This window comes from Podarcis muralis, chromosome 6 (genome assembly GCF_964188315.1).
Source record: "Podarcis muralis chromosome 6, rPodMur119.hap1.1, whole genome shotgun sequence".
Lineage (NCBI taxonomy): Eukaryota > Metazoa > Chordata > Lepidosauria > Squamata > Lacertidae > Podarcis > Podarcis muralis.
Genome location: NC_135660.1, coordinates 27,085,370 through 27,100,270, shown reverse-complemented (window position 1 = coordinate 27,100,270; position 14,901 = coordinate 27,085,370). Strand labels below are relative to the sequence as shown.

Below are 14,901 nucleotides of genomic sequence, written 5' to 3'. Positions count from 1 at the left end.
CCAATAATCAGGTGTACATCAGGTGAGAAAGGGGTACAGTGAGAAAGAAGAGATTATGCCCAAATCCTATGGCAGCCACCATGTGCACTCCTCTCTCAGTTTATGGAAGCATGGCAGTTTATGCAGCATGACAGGCAAAACATAAAATAAAGCATCATGCTTCTCTCATATTATCCTACCAGTTAGCTCTAAATTTCATTGTTCAGTAAATTCAACAACGTTACCAAAAGCCATCGCTCAGTCTCTACCATTCACCAATCTGAAACAGCTGCAAGTACATATATACCCAGCTTTCAACAATTTCCCTTTCTATCCCCTGAACTTATTTTGCAACTTCAGTCAGGAAATGAACTATGTAGGTCAAACCTGCCACAGGAGCGGAAAGCATTTTTATTTTATTTTATTAAGGATCAAAATGAATTTGTTTCCTTGACAATTTTATAGGGATGGTAACTACAACATGGGGGTTCTTGAATGGACTTTTCACACACACATAGGCTGCATTCAGATGTGGGGTTTTTATTGTATCAGTTTTACTGGCTCTGATGCTATTGCTTCTGTCCTGTTTCCCAACATTCCTTTTACATTACACTACCTGTTGCATTACAGAACTGTGGCTTCTTTATTGATACATTGCCATGTCGTGCTAAATTTTAAGTGGTGGGGAAACCCAGCCAGATGGGCGGGGTATAAATAATAAATTATTATTATTATTATTATTATCACCCCAAATGTCATCACATGAAATTACAATGCAAAACACCCACAATTTTCCAAGTTAACCAAGTTCCTAATGGGGTTTTCTTCTTCTAGAAACAACACAGAAATAAGTGCTAAACTTCCACTGGATTTCCAGAAGCGGCTTTCGCATCATGTGACAGATCACGTAAAACGTGGAAGTGATCAGGCAAGGAAAAGTCAGGGAAACTGAATAATGTGATGTCTGAAGGTAATCATAGTCACTAATTATCCTTTTGACTCCATGTTAACACATAGCTTTGTTATAAAAGTGTCAGGTATATTGATACATTTCAGTCCCTTTTCCTTTGCCCAGACTGTATTTTTACTCAGTTCTGTAGGCTTGCTTGTTGATGTTTTTTTTACTTAATGCTGATAGTACTTAAAGCTGAATGGATGATGATTCCTTCAGTGTTATCTCTGGATTCACAGGAACAAAGTGAAGGGTTACTGCATTAACTGAGTCAGTGTTTTTAAAGGCAGGCAAACTTTTAATGCATCCTGGCAGGGCTCTGAATTCCTAATGCATGAACGCTGATGCTGTTATTAAAACTGCAGAGTTCCTATAGAGTGCAATTATTATGTTTGCTCTGTAAACTATGGGATTCTTGTCTGTTTCAGTAGGGTTAGAGCAAGGCCAACAGTGTGTGAGCAAGATGTTGCTATTTGCAAAAGATTGTGTCCCCAACTGGCGAAAGTAAAACTGAACATAACACCACACACAAAAAGTCCCCTTCCTATCACAGGGTGATATATAGCACATTCATTACCTAGCATGTGGTTTCCTAACTGTGGAGCTCACAGAAGGTCCTTCTTACACATATGGCTCGCATATGAAACTCAAGAAAACCCACATAAAGAAGAATGTAAACTACAAGATTCAAGATGGGGTAAAAACTCCTGAGGACAGCTTTTAGAATGTCTCATTTTTCACAACCTATTAAAATGAAAAAGGGAAAAAGAGCCCTGCGAAAACAACAACCGAGAGCTAAGCTTGCTGAAACTACATCCAACAGAGGGGCTGGACCCAGGAGGATTCTCCCAGGTTCTCTAATAAAGACTCAACTGTGCTCCCATCTGGCATATTGGTAGTGAGATTTCACCCAAGTCTATTCAGCATAGTCCTATGAAAAATGATCTCTTTAAACTGGCCCGGCACTCGCAGGAAACAAACAAATGTTTTGGAGATGTGATATGCTCAATGAAGCCCGTTTTGCTGACAATGTGCTCATGACATTTACTTCCTTGACAAGTGATCCTCAAGCTATTCCATATGAGAGAGAGAGAAAGGAAAAGAGAGAAAGGAGGGTGGGTTGCATTTGTTATTTTATGGCACAGTTCAATGGGCTTGTGACTTTAAAATTAATGCATCTCCTCATTTAGGGTTTTCAAAGCACTTTGAGCTCAAGGGTCTAATTACGCACATTATGCAACAAGTTTAAAAAACGGCAAGGCACAACTTTTGACTCACCATAAACCATGGCGCCTCCCGTTTCATGCAAAAAGCGGAATCGGTGGTTTTTAAACAGCCAGATGGTGAGTATCGTAAGGATGAGCAAGAAGTTAAAGACCAGCAGCTCCAAAGCACCCTGGTGATAAATGTGGTCCTCATCTTTCACTGACCCTAATTTCCTTGGCTTCTCCATTTCATCGCTATTTGTTTTCAATACTCTACAATCACCCTGCAGAATTAGCTGAAAAATGCCATACTAAAGAAAACTTGAGACGTTAAATCCTGAATGGCTGCTTTGGTAAAAGAAAACCTAGACAGCACTGAAATTCACAACAAACACATCTGCTTTATTTGCAGCCTCTCAGCAAACTGCCACAGCACCTGAATTCAGCTGGATTCTGGTTACAACTTCCTGTTTCCCTCTTAAAGCTGTCCTGTCTCATTTTTTATCTTGAGGTTGCATCACTGTAGTGTCTTTTACTGGGGTGTGTCTTGATGGCTTTCTCTTCTGCAAATGATTTTTTGTTGTTAAAAAAAAAGAGGGAGAAAGGATTCACACATTAAGAAGGTAACAAAGTTTAAACAAGTGCCATCATTAATTGTAAGGGTGTGCTTTTAAGCAAAAAGAGTTGCCACTCTATGTTTTAATGATCTATTATCTTTGCTTATTTTGTTTTGTTCATGAAGCAATTCAGAATAGAAGGTTCATAAAAAAAATTCGCTATAAAATCAATTTCAAATCAAATACAGATACAGATACAGAGTAGAATAAGAATCTCCATTTTAAAAACTTGTTGAAAAAGGAAGGTTGCTAAAAAGGAACTAAAAAGACAACAGAGATGTCACTTGCGTGTCAAAGCCCCAAGCCACCCCCATGAGAATAAAGACACAAGGACACAGAATTTTAGGTTAATGTTAAAGGGCAAAATTTAGGCCACAACTTTATTGGTTACAGAATGTGAGCAGTATTGGCTTAGGCATTGGCTTCAACAGACTATATAGCACTTTGTGCATGCGCAGAAGCACCAAATTGCAACCTGCGCATGCACAGATGTGCAGTCATGGGTTGCAAATGCTGCGGGTTGCAAACGTGCATCCCGCACGGATCACGTTCGCAACCCAAGCATCCACTGTACTCCTGAGCAGGTGATGGCTGCACCTCCCCCCCCCCCCACATTGCTATTCCAATGCCTAACTGCCACATGAGCCCAACGCTCTCCGCCAATACCCTCACACCTGCAACCAACCTCTTATGCCTTTGATGAACAGGTCAAGTTGGTAATGATACACTGGGCAAAGGATTTGGGACATAATATTCATTTGGCAGATTGGGAAAGGTTATGGAAATCAGATCTGAAATTCACGGCATGTTGTACATTGTACATTGAAAGAAAATTATATGAAAATGATGTGCCAGTGGTATTTGACTCCCAAGTTAGCAAAAATATATAGGACAAGTTCAAATATCTGCTGAAAATGTAAAGAAAAAGAAGGTACCTTCTATCATATGTGGTGGACTTGTAAGGTAATAAAAGCTTTCTGGGAGATCATAGAATCATAGAGTTGGAAGAGACCACAAGGGCCATCGAGTCCAACCCCCTGCCAAGCAGGAAACACCATCAGAGCACTCCTGACATATGGTTGTCAAGCCTCTGCTTAAAGACCTCCAAAGACGGAGACTCCACCACACTCCTTGGCAGCAAATTCCACGGTCGAACAGCTCTTACTGTCAGGAAGTTCTTCCTAATGTTTAGGTGGAATCTTCTTTCTTGTAGTTTGGATCCATTGCTCCGTGTCTGCTTCTCTGGAGCAGCCGAAAACAACCTTTCTCCCTCCTCTATGTGACATCCCTTTATATATTTGAACATGGCTATCATATTACCCCTTAACCTCCTCTTCTCCAGGCTAAACATGCCCAGCTCCCTTAGCCGTTCCTCATAAGGCATCGTTTCCAGGCCTTTGACCATTTTGGTTGCCCTCCTCTGGACACGTTCCAGTTTGTCAGTGTCCTTCTTGAACTGTGGTGCCCAGAACTGGACACAGTACTCCAGGTGAGGTCTGACCAGAGCAGAATACAGTGGCACTATTACTTCCCTTGATCTAGATGCTATACTCCTATTGATGCAGCCCAGAATTGCATTGGCTTTTTTAGCTGCCGCGTCACACTGTTGGCTCATGTCAAGTTTGTGGTCAACCAAGACTCCTAGATCCTTTTCACATGTACTGCTCTCAAGCCAGGTGTCCTCCATCTTGTATTTGTGCCTCTCATTTTTTTTGCCCAAGTGCAATACTTTACATTTCTCCCTGTTAAAGTTCATCTTGTTTGTTTTGGCCCAGTTCTCTAATCTGTCAAGGTCGTTTTGAAGTGTGATCCTGTCCTCTGGGGTGTTAGCCACCCCTCCCAGTTTGGTGTCATCTGCAAATTTGATCAGGATGCCCTTGAGTCCATCATCCAAGTCGTTGATAAAGATGTTGAATAAGACCGGGCCCAAGACAGAACCCTGTGGCACCCCACTAGTCACTCTTCTCCAGGATGAAGAGGAACCATTGATAAGCACCCTTTGGGTTCGGTCAGTCAGCCAGTTACAAATCCACTGAGTGGTAGCATAGTCAAGACCGCATTTTACCAGCTTCTTTACAAGAATATCATGGGGCACCTTGTCAAATGCCTTGCTGGAGCGTAGGCTACATCCACTGCGTTCCCTTCATCTACCAGGCTTGTAATTCTGTCAAAAAACGAGATCAGGTTAGTCTGACATGACTTATTTTTCAGAAATCCATGCTGACTATTGGTGATCACAGCATTCCTTTCTAGGTGCTCACAGACTGTTTGCTTAATGATCTGCTCCAGAATCTTCCCTGGTATTGATGTCTCACTGACTGGGCGATAATTATTTGGGTCCTCTCTTTTCCCCTTTTTGAAAATAGGGACAACATTTGCCCTCCTCCAGTCTACCGGGACTTCGCCTGTTCTCCAGGAATTCTCAAAGATGACTGCCAGTGGTTCTGAGATCACATCTGCCAGTTCTTTTAATACTCTTGGATGCAGTTCATCTGGCCCTGGAGACTTGTATACATCTAGACTAGCCAAGTATTCTTGTACTATCTCCTTAGTTATTCTGGGCTGTGTTTCCTCTGCTGAATCATTTGCTCCAAATTCTTCAGGTCGGGCATTGTTTTCTTTATCGGAGAAGACTGAGGCAAAGAAGGCATTGAGGAGTTCAGCCCTTTCTGTGTCCCCTGTTTGCATTTCACCATCTTCTCCTCTGAGTGACCCCACTATTTCTTTGTTCTTCCTTTTGCTACGAACATACCCATAAAAGCCTTTTTTGTTGCTTTTAACCTCTCTAGCAAGCCTGAGTTCATTCTGTGCTTTAGCTTTTCTGACTTTGTGTCTACACATGCTGGCTATTTGTTTGAATTCCTCTTTGGTGGTTTCCCCCCTTCTCCATTTTTTGTACACATCCTTTTTTAATCTTAACTCAGTTAAAAGTTCTTTAGATAGCCACCCTGGCTTCTTTAGGCACCTTCCATGTTTCCGTCTCATTGGTATTGCCTGAAGTTGTGCTTTTACTATCTCCCTCTTAACAAACTCCCAGCCATCATGAACTCCCTTTCCTTTTAGTATTACTGTCCATGGGATCTCACCCAGCACTTCCCTAAGTTTTATGAAGTCGGCTGTCTTAAAGTCAAGAAATTGAGTCCTAGTATGCTTGGCTGCTCCTTTCCGCTGTATAGTAAACTTCAGAAGAGCATGATCACACGCGCCTAATGATCCTTCCACTTCTACCCCACTAACCAGGTCCTCAACATTGGTTAGGACCAGATCTAAAATGGCTGTTCCTCTTGTTGCTTCTCCCACTTTCTGGACAATGAAGTTGTCTGCAAGGCCAGTGAGGAATCTGTTTGACCTTATGCTCTTGGCTGAGTTTGACATCCAACAAATATCCGGGTAATTGAAGTCCCCCATTACTACTATCTCCCTTCCTTTTGCATGCTTGGCCATCTGTTCCAGGAAGGCATCATCTATGTCCTCCGTTTGGCTTGGGGATCTATAGTAAACTCCCACAATGAGGTCTCTGTTATTCTTCTCTCCCTTAATTTTGACCCAAATTCTCTCACTTTGGCTTTGAGGTTCTAAATCTCGGATCTCTTCACAGGTATACACATCCCTGACATATAACGCCACTCCTCCTCCTTTCTTGTCTGGTCTGTTTCTCTGAAATAGATTGTATCCCTCCATTATTACATTCCAATTGTGGGACTTATCCCACCAGGTTTCAGTGATGCCTATTATGTCATATTTAGTTTGCTGTACCAAGAGCTCAAGTTCATCTTGTTTATTTCCCATGCTTTGCGCATTAGTGTACAGACATTGAAGTCCATTAATCATTCCCCCGTGTCTCTTATTTAAGGATTTTTTCCTCCCACCACTAGGTCTGCATGCTGTTTGCTCCATTCGGTCTATGACATTTGGATGATCATCTTCATCAATTGATAGACTCCTACCTTCAGGTGCACTGTCTCCCTCCCCCACATTAGTCAGTTTAAAACCCTCCTAATGAGGTTTCTGAGATTTTTGGCAAAAACATTCCTCCCAACCGCTGTGAGGTGCAGCCCATCGCTTGCCAGAAGTCCATCTTCAAGAAACTGCAGTCCGTGATCTAAGAATCCAAACCGTTCCTGTTTACACCATTTGCGAAGCCAGCTGTTCACTTCCAATATTTTTCCCTCTCTCCCTGGGCCACGTCGTTCAACTGGGAGGACGGATGAGATGACAATTTGTGCATTTAATTGCTTCAATTTCCTGCCCAGAGCCTCGTAGTCTCTTTTGATCTTCTGGAGGCTATTGCTTGCAGTGTCATTGGTTCCCACATGAACCAAGAGGAAGGGGTATTTGTCAGTGGGTTTTATGATTCCTTGCAGTCGTTCAGTTACATCTTGGATCTTAGCCCTGGGGAGACAGCACACCTCCCGAGACATCTTGTCAGGCCCACAGATCACTGCTTCTGTTCCCCTCAGTAGGGAATCCCCTATCACCACTACACACCTCCTCTTAAGTTTGGTTGGGGTTCTTCCGTGAGCTGTCTGTTCCAAGGTCGCCTGCACATTCCCTGAGGACTGACTTTGCTGCTCGTCTTCATATACCTGATCAACTGTAATGAGGGAGAGATCCTCAAATGGAGTCCGTTCTTCGTCTTCCATGCTAGGTGAGAGGACTTCAAAGCGATTGTGTATTTCTAAACAATTAGAGCGAACCCTGGGCCTCCTACTTCTTTGAGTCACATTTCTCCATATATCTGGCACCTGTGTTGGTGAACTAGCCTCCTTCTCAGGGGTGTCCCCTGTCTCCTCCTTGGTGGAGACGGTGTTCTCTGTTGCTTCCAAGAAGAGCTCCAGCCCTCTAATTCTTTGGAGCGTAGCTACACGTTCCTCCAGTTGATGGACTGGATATATAATGAAATAAAAAATGCTTAAAATAACTTTTGTTAAGAAACCAGAAGGCTTGTTATTACTAATTACAGGTACCGACATACTAAAGGAGCAGAAAAGACTCTTTATATATGGAACAACAACCACCTGGATGTCATTAGCTCAGAGTTGGAAAGAAGACGGCGTCCCTACCAGAGAAGAATGGCAAACCAAGCTGACAGAATATGCTGAGATGGGAAAGCTGACCGGAAAACTCAGAAACCAAGAGGATAAATACTTTATAAAAGAATGGGAAAAATTTATAAGTTACTTAGGAGATCACTGTAAGCAGATGGAAACAAGAGCAGGATTTTGACTTACTTGTAGTGTAAAAAATATTATGGACAATATGGTTTGATATAAAAATTGGAGTACGGATGAATATGCAGTTGTAGATGCTTAGATGGAGGGGATGGGGGGAAGTCTCGAGATTTGGAGGATCTCCTTATACAGATATGTTCTTACTAGTTTGTGCTTATATATACTTTGTTTTTGTAATTCAATAAAAATGATTTAAAAAGAAAAGAAAGAGCAATGAAATGCTCTTAATGTCCTTGAGTTTTTGAGAGCCAGTGTGGTTCAGTGGTTAGAGTGTCAGGCCAAGAAGTGGGAGGCCAGAGTTCAAATCCCTACACAGCCATGAAACTCACTGGGTGACCTCGGGCCAGTCATTCACTCTCAGCTCCACCTACCTCACAGGGTTGTTGTGTGGCTAAAATGGGGGGGGGGGGCAAACTATGTATGCCACCTTGAGCTCCTTGGAAGATAGGAGGTGATATAAATGCAATAAATCAATCCAGGAACATCCCTAGACTCCTTAGCTGCTACATTACAATGAGTACAACTCCACCCAAAGCAGGAAATTAAAGAAATATCTGAACATCTTACCAATAGCAGCTTCTCAGGATTCAGACTAAGTTTGTTGACTTTCATTCAGCCTTCCCCCAAGTTCAGGCATTGGTCCATGACATTTCCCAATCCAGATGTTAACAAGAAATAGTGTACTGATGACACCACACCCCAATCCTCCTGACCACTCACAAAAGGTTCAAGTAGATGTTGAATAGCCTTGGGGACAAGGTGGTATCTTGTGACACCCCACAGCACAAAGGTCAAGGAGCTGAGGAAAAATCACCCAATGCTGTTTTCTGATCCCACCATGGAGATAGGATCAGAATCACTATAAAACAGTGCCCCCAATATCCATCTCACTGAGTCAGTTTGCATATTTGCAGCTAGGATTCTATATGTGCAGAAATGGAAGAAGTAGTTCCAACAAAAGAAGAATGAAGAAGTAAGATAATGGACTATGCAGAACTGGCAAAATTAACAGCAAAATTAAGAGAATCCAATGATTATGGAAGAATGGATGCCTTTTCCAGACTGATTATGAATTTCACCTGAAATACCTTTTCTTATGTGGATCTGGGCATATTCCATAACAGTCCGTAAACTGTGTAAAATTCCATTTTTAAAAGTTTTCCAAGGTGGGGGGAGAATGTAAGAAAAGGGGTGGGGATTAAACTTCATCCTGGAATAAGTATGTTTGCTGACTGCCCCCCCCCCCGTGCTTTTAGAAGACAAAAGGAACAATATATGAATGGACTCTTTCTTAGTGTGTTATCTATAGCTATTTGTTCAAAATCAGGGGGGAATGATACAATTATCTTAGTGTAATGAAAACTCTCTCACTGTAATGAAAACGAAGACATTTGGAAGTGTTAGCACATTGAATAATCAGAATACAAGGCAAGCCTTGTTTGCTAATTATTTATTGTACTGCTGGCATTTTCTTTATGTCTTAGTTTTCCCTTTATGTGTGAGCTTTTGTAACTGGAAATCACATGAAGACTTGAAGTCATGTAGTAGATAATGATTTTTCTTCAGGCTTCTTATCGTATTGTACTTTACAAAGATGACTCAATTTGATGCTGATCCAGATACAGGCAATATCCACTAGTGTTAATTATATATATATATATATATATATATATATATATATATATATATATATATATATATATGAAGAGACCCATTTTACTGAGCCCAAGAGGATGCTAACAACAATATTTTGTACTTGAGAGGATGTAATTCTTCCTAAGAAAAATGTAACTATTTTATGCATATGCAGATGCTTCAGCTGCCCATCTACAATAAATATCCTAAAAGGGAGGCTGTAAACTTCCATGCAGCCTGATGAAATAACGATCCATGTACTCTCCAAGTCAGGAGATAGTATCCTTTCAAAACAAGACTCGAGTCCTGGAGCAAGGACAGGCAGCTCAGCTGTACAGATGGCACACACACAATTATTTGCACAAAGCAAGTGATCAAATGGAGAAAATGAAAGCTGGGAGGCTACATAGTTCTTGTATTTATCTCCTATACTGACAAGTAGAGAAAACAGGGAGAATAAAGTGAACTCCATGGGTAACAATGCAGACATTTTTTCAGTTTGTGCCTGGGGAATGTTCCTGAAGATCTTTATAGCCCATTTTATAGTCATTTTCTTATGACTATTTGTTTTAAACACAGTTGCTGGGATTTAACTTTGGAATCTGTAGCCCCAAAGAGACTTTAGGATGGTGTTTCTCAAGCAGCACCCCTCCAAACTAATTTCCCTCCTTCCCCTTATTCACTACACAACAAAGTATATACAATGAAATGCAGAAATATAAATGTAGGAATATTGAGCAGCTTTGAGAATAAAGGTTATCATTTAACAGAGAGAGAGAGAGAGAGAGAGAGAGAGAGAGAGAGAGAGAGAGAGAATGTAATTCTTCCTTCAGATAGTAAGTTCTGTTATCACTGCAATGAATGTAAGACTTGCTTGCACAGATTTTTCAGGCACCTTTCGGATAACGCCAGTAATGTGTGACCTAGCTATGCCTATACCAGTGTTATTTTGTGACTTTTAGTTTGCTTGTTTCCATTTAATGCTCCAAAATCTGCTATATGAACAGAATAATAGAACAAGGGTCAGAAGAAAAGGCCGTATAGTCCTAGGTCCTGCTTCTGCCGTCAGCAGACATCTAGAAAGGTTACTAGTGGGGCATCTGGTATTCAAAGGTATACTGCCTCTTAGCATGGAGGTGGCATATCATTATTATGAAATAAACCACACATACATCTGTCCTCCCTGATGGTCTAAATCAAGTGGTGGGGAACCTGTAGACTGATGGCCAGATAAGGCCTAATGTGAGGTCAGGTGTGGGGCAGTTAAAGACGCGGCTGCAAAGTCTTCTCTCAATTGTTCCTTGGAAAGCAAGTCTTGTTGTACGTGGCAGTCAGGTGATCCATGCAGGTCAGCTGAAGAGGAAGTTATTGCCCCCTCTTTGCTCATCAAAGCCAATGATAGCCTTACTCTTCATGAATCTGTCTCATTCTTCATTAAAGCCATCGAAGCTGGTGGCCATCAGTACAACTTGTTGGAGTGAATTCCACAGTGGAACTATTTACTCTGTGAAGTAGTACTTCCTTTCATCTGTCCCAGTTCTTCCAATCTTCAGCTTCAGCGGATGGTCCCAGGTTTTAGTATTATGAGAGAGGGGATGAATATGTCTTCCTCTTATTTTTCCATACAATGCAAAATTGTCTGCACCTCTATCATGTCCCTCCTTCCTCTTAGTCATCTTTTCTCTAAATGATAGAACCACAAATATTGCAAGCCGTCCTCATAACAGAGTTCCTCCAACCCCTTTCACATTTTGCTTCTCCTTTTCTGAGCCTTTCCCCAGATCTGCAATGTCCGCTTTGAGATGAGGCAGCCAGAACTGTACCGCAGTATTCCCAAGTGTGGGTACACCATAGATTTGCATCACGACATTGCCAGTTTTGCTTTCATTCCATTTCCTAAGGACCACTAAAACAGAATTTGCCTTTTCTATAGCTGCGGCACCCTTGGTCAATATGTTCATTGATCTAAATTGGTGGAATCTTTGAAGGGAATCAGGGAGAAAAATGTTTTCAGGGCTGGAGCAGGCCCCAAATTGATGTTTAGTCACCCCTGATGTAGACAATACTTGTCTCAGTAGATGGCTTCTTCCTATATTCCACTCCTCTTACTCTCCCAAGCCACCACTAGGGTGTCTTTAGCAGATAGCCAGTGTGTTAAAATGCTTTGGCTGTAGGCAGTGCTTCCCCCAATATATATATATTGGGGTACTCTCATTTTGAGTCAAGAAAACCTCCATAGTTCAAATTGGGAGAAATAAATACAGTAAATGGCAAAAGTACAAAGATTCACAAAATGTTTGGGGTATGCGTACCCCTGCGTACCCCCCAGAAAAAAGCACTGGGTATAGGTAACATTGAACTCAGTGGGATTTCTTAGTTGCAAATGGCAAGATTGTGCTGTTAGAAGCCAAGTCTTTCCCTCACTCTAGATACGTACATACATACACACACACACACACACACACACACACACACACACACATATATATATTTGAGGCTGCATAAGAAAAGCTGAAATACATCCTTAAAGTCCAAGGTTTCTATTGCGATGTGATTAAAAATAAAAATCCAGAAAGGCAGTCTAAGGAGAGATGTTCCACTAGGGGGCTCTGTTTGCACACACAATAGCAATCCAAGAACGGTTAGCTCTCCTGCTTTCCAAGCCCTGCCCATTCCTCCCCTCCTGTGTTTCAGAGAAAATAGTCATATTTTTAAGTAAGCATGGGAACAATGGATGCATGTCTTGAGGTGCGTGTGGGGGTGGGGGGGGGGCAGAATCGCTAGCAGGCATAAAGCAATTATGGTTATTTTCTTGACAACAGATACATCAATAACTATTTGACTGAAATCTTTTCGGCTTTTGTAGAGTATAATCGGTGCTGTTCTGACTTGCATTTCAGCAACATACATACTAATCCATTAATTGTATTCAGTTGGAGTTATGATGGTTTATGTTCCTTGCCACAGAACATTTTTCACCCTACACCTTTGGAGGGGTAGCGATCACCAGTTTTTAAAATGCAGTAATTGTTGATTGATTTACTGCTTCCTGATCTGTAGGTGTGCTTCCATCGCTGTTCAATGATAGGATGATTCAGCCTTCCCCAACCACGTGCCCTTAAGATAATTTGGACTACAACTCCCTCCATCCCTAACCAGTGACCAGAGGTCAAATGTGTTTCCAGCAAGCTGCGCCACATATAGCTCTGCCACTACATTCTGTACCCGCTGCAGCCTTGGAGCAAAACTGCATCTCCATTCAGTAGAGACAGTGGTTTTTTTTCTAGAGAAAAACCAGCTGTGGAGCATATGCCTGCGCTGCCCGGGGGGGGGGGTGCTCCTGAGGGGGGTGGGGCATGGAGAGTGCCCTCCCAGGTGTGGGATAGCCGCTCGGGTGCATGGAGCAACACGCACATCCTGCAGCCGGGGGAAGAGCGAGCCGCCCACAGGGGCAGAGCGAGCTGCCATTGGCGGACATTTGGCGCACCGCCCACCTGTGACTCCCAAGCCTCCCCCGACCTGTCAAAACGAAGAGGGAAGGGGGGAATGACGCTGGCAAGGCGGCACAGCTCTCCCCTTCCCCTGAGAGCTCAGGGTAGGCTTGGGAGTCACGGGTGGGCGGTGTGCCAAATGTCACCCCCTTAGCGAAGGCACCCAGGGCGGTCCGCCCCACCACACACCCCTTCCTCCACCCCTGGCCGGAATGCGCCTCCATCAGAAAACCCACTCTGAGTCCAAAGAGGATCTCTTTGGGCTGGGGTGTGTGTGTCACCTTGCCAGCCAGAGGCGTGTTGAAGCAGCTCCTGTGAGCAAGAGCTAGGGGCTTGCTCAGCTGAGATGTTGGGAGTCTGAAAAGCCTCAACAAAGTCCCGCTGCACCTCTGGCTCACAAGGAGTCCCTTTCCGGAGCCTGTTGAGGTCTCCTCGTGACCTGGAGGTGCAGTGGAGGTTTGCTGAGACTGGTCAGGTCTCTCCCCACACTTCCAAGGCCAGCTGAGAGGTGCCAGAATGCTTTTCCAGAGTGTTCCAGCTGGAGAGAAAAAAAAAGGCCTGAGTAGAGAAAAGGGTTAAGCAGCAACCCATGCCAATTTCTCCACACAAAACCTCCTCAGGGTCCTTTTGTATTTTCAAAAATGTTGTAGAAAACATACACAGGACTACATGTCATATCTAGTTTGGATCTCTCTCTCTCTCTCTCTCTCTCTCTCTCTCTCTGGGTAAATGAGGTAGGAGCTGAAAAGCAAGTTATACATGGGAAAAGTTGCATTGCAATTATGAATAATTCACAGTTCTTTTTGTTGCTGCCAATGTTCACAGAACTGTCAGGAAACACGCTGTAAACATATTGTGATGATGCCGAGCTCTGTGTCTAAGAAGCTGGCCATTTGTGAAAGTTTACTCACGCTATTTCCCTTTGCTTTCAGCTCATTTCGCTCCCTGTAATTCCAAAGTCACTGTCTGCCCTTTGCACTTCTTCACTGTCTTTCTCTTTTCAACCATTGTTTGTGCACATGCCAGACATTCACTTTTCATTGCTTTAACCCAGTGCTTTATCTACGTGACCTTTTCAGACCAATCTTCTTCTTCTCCCCTCAAACCTCTTTTCATCTGAGGGGCAGTTGTTGTTTTTTTGAATTCTTTCCTTTTTCTTCCTGGATGCTCCTGTTGCTATAGAGACACCCAGCAATTACATATACAGTGACTTTTGTTAGCGTGCGCTGGTTGCCATAGCAATGCCTGTTGGCCATGGGTTCAATGAAACCTTGCTTTGGAAGAAAGCCAGCATAGCTTTTTCTAGACACAGAACCATCCAGCTAGGCTTCATTTCCAGGTCGGCAGTGGACAAGGCAGCAAGGAAAAGTAGTTAGATGGCCTTGAAGTCAATACAAGGTTTGCCATTAGCTTCAGTGTAGTCACAGTTTGGCCCTGATTTCCTGCTTCAGGTTTAATCACTGTGTGAAGCACACAGTGGCAAATGCAGAAATCAAGTTTCTCAGTCAGCTGTTGTTTCACAGTAATTATATTTTGTGAATTTATCGTCAGAAATAAATTGTGACCATAGTATTCTATAGGAATGTTTGGTTCATTGTGCTCATCAAGAGATTTATTTAGGGTCTTCAGAAAGAAAGTTCTCCATACTGAAACATCATCTTTTAAGACTGTAGGATCAACTGTACAGTGGTACCTCAGGTTACATACGCTTCAGGTTACAGACTCTGCTAACCCAGAAATAGTGCTTCAGGTTAAGAACTTTGCTTCAGGATAAGAACAGAAATCGTGCTC

General features: G+C 42.7%; 1 protein-coding gene across 1 annotated transcript in view; it reads right to left on the bottom strand.

Moving 5' to 3' along the window:
* Positions 1-2,580, bottom strand: part of SLC9A9 (solute carrier family 9 member A9) — a 258,450-nt gene extending 255,870 nt beyond the window's left edge. The window contains exon 1 of the mRNA XM_028731220.2: positions 2,210-2,580. Coding sequence (XP_028587053.2) covers positions 2,210-2,384 — 175 coding nt within the window. The 5' untranslated portion in view covers positions 2,385-2,580. The remainder of the gene's footprint in view (positions 1-2,209) is intronic.
* Between the last annotated feature and the right edge of the window lie 12,321 nt (positions 2,581-14,901).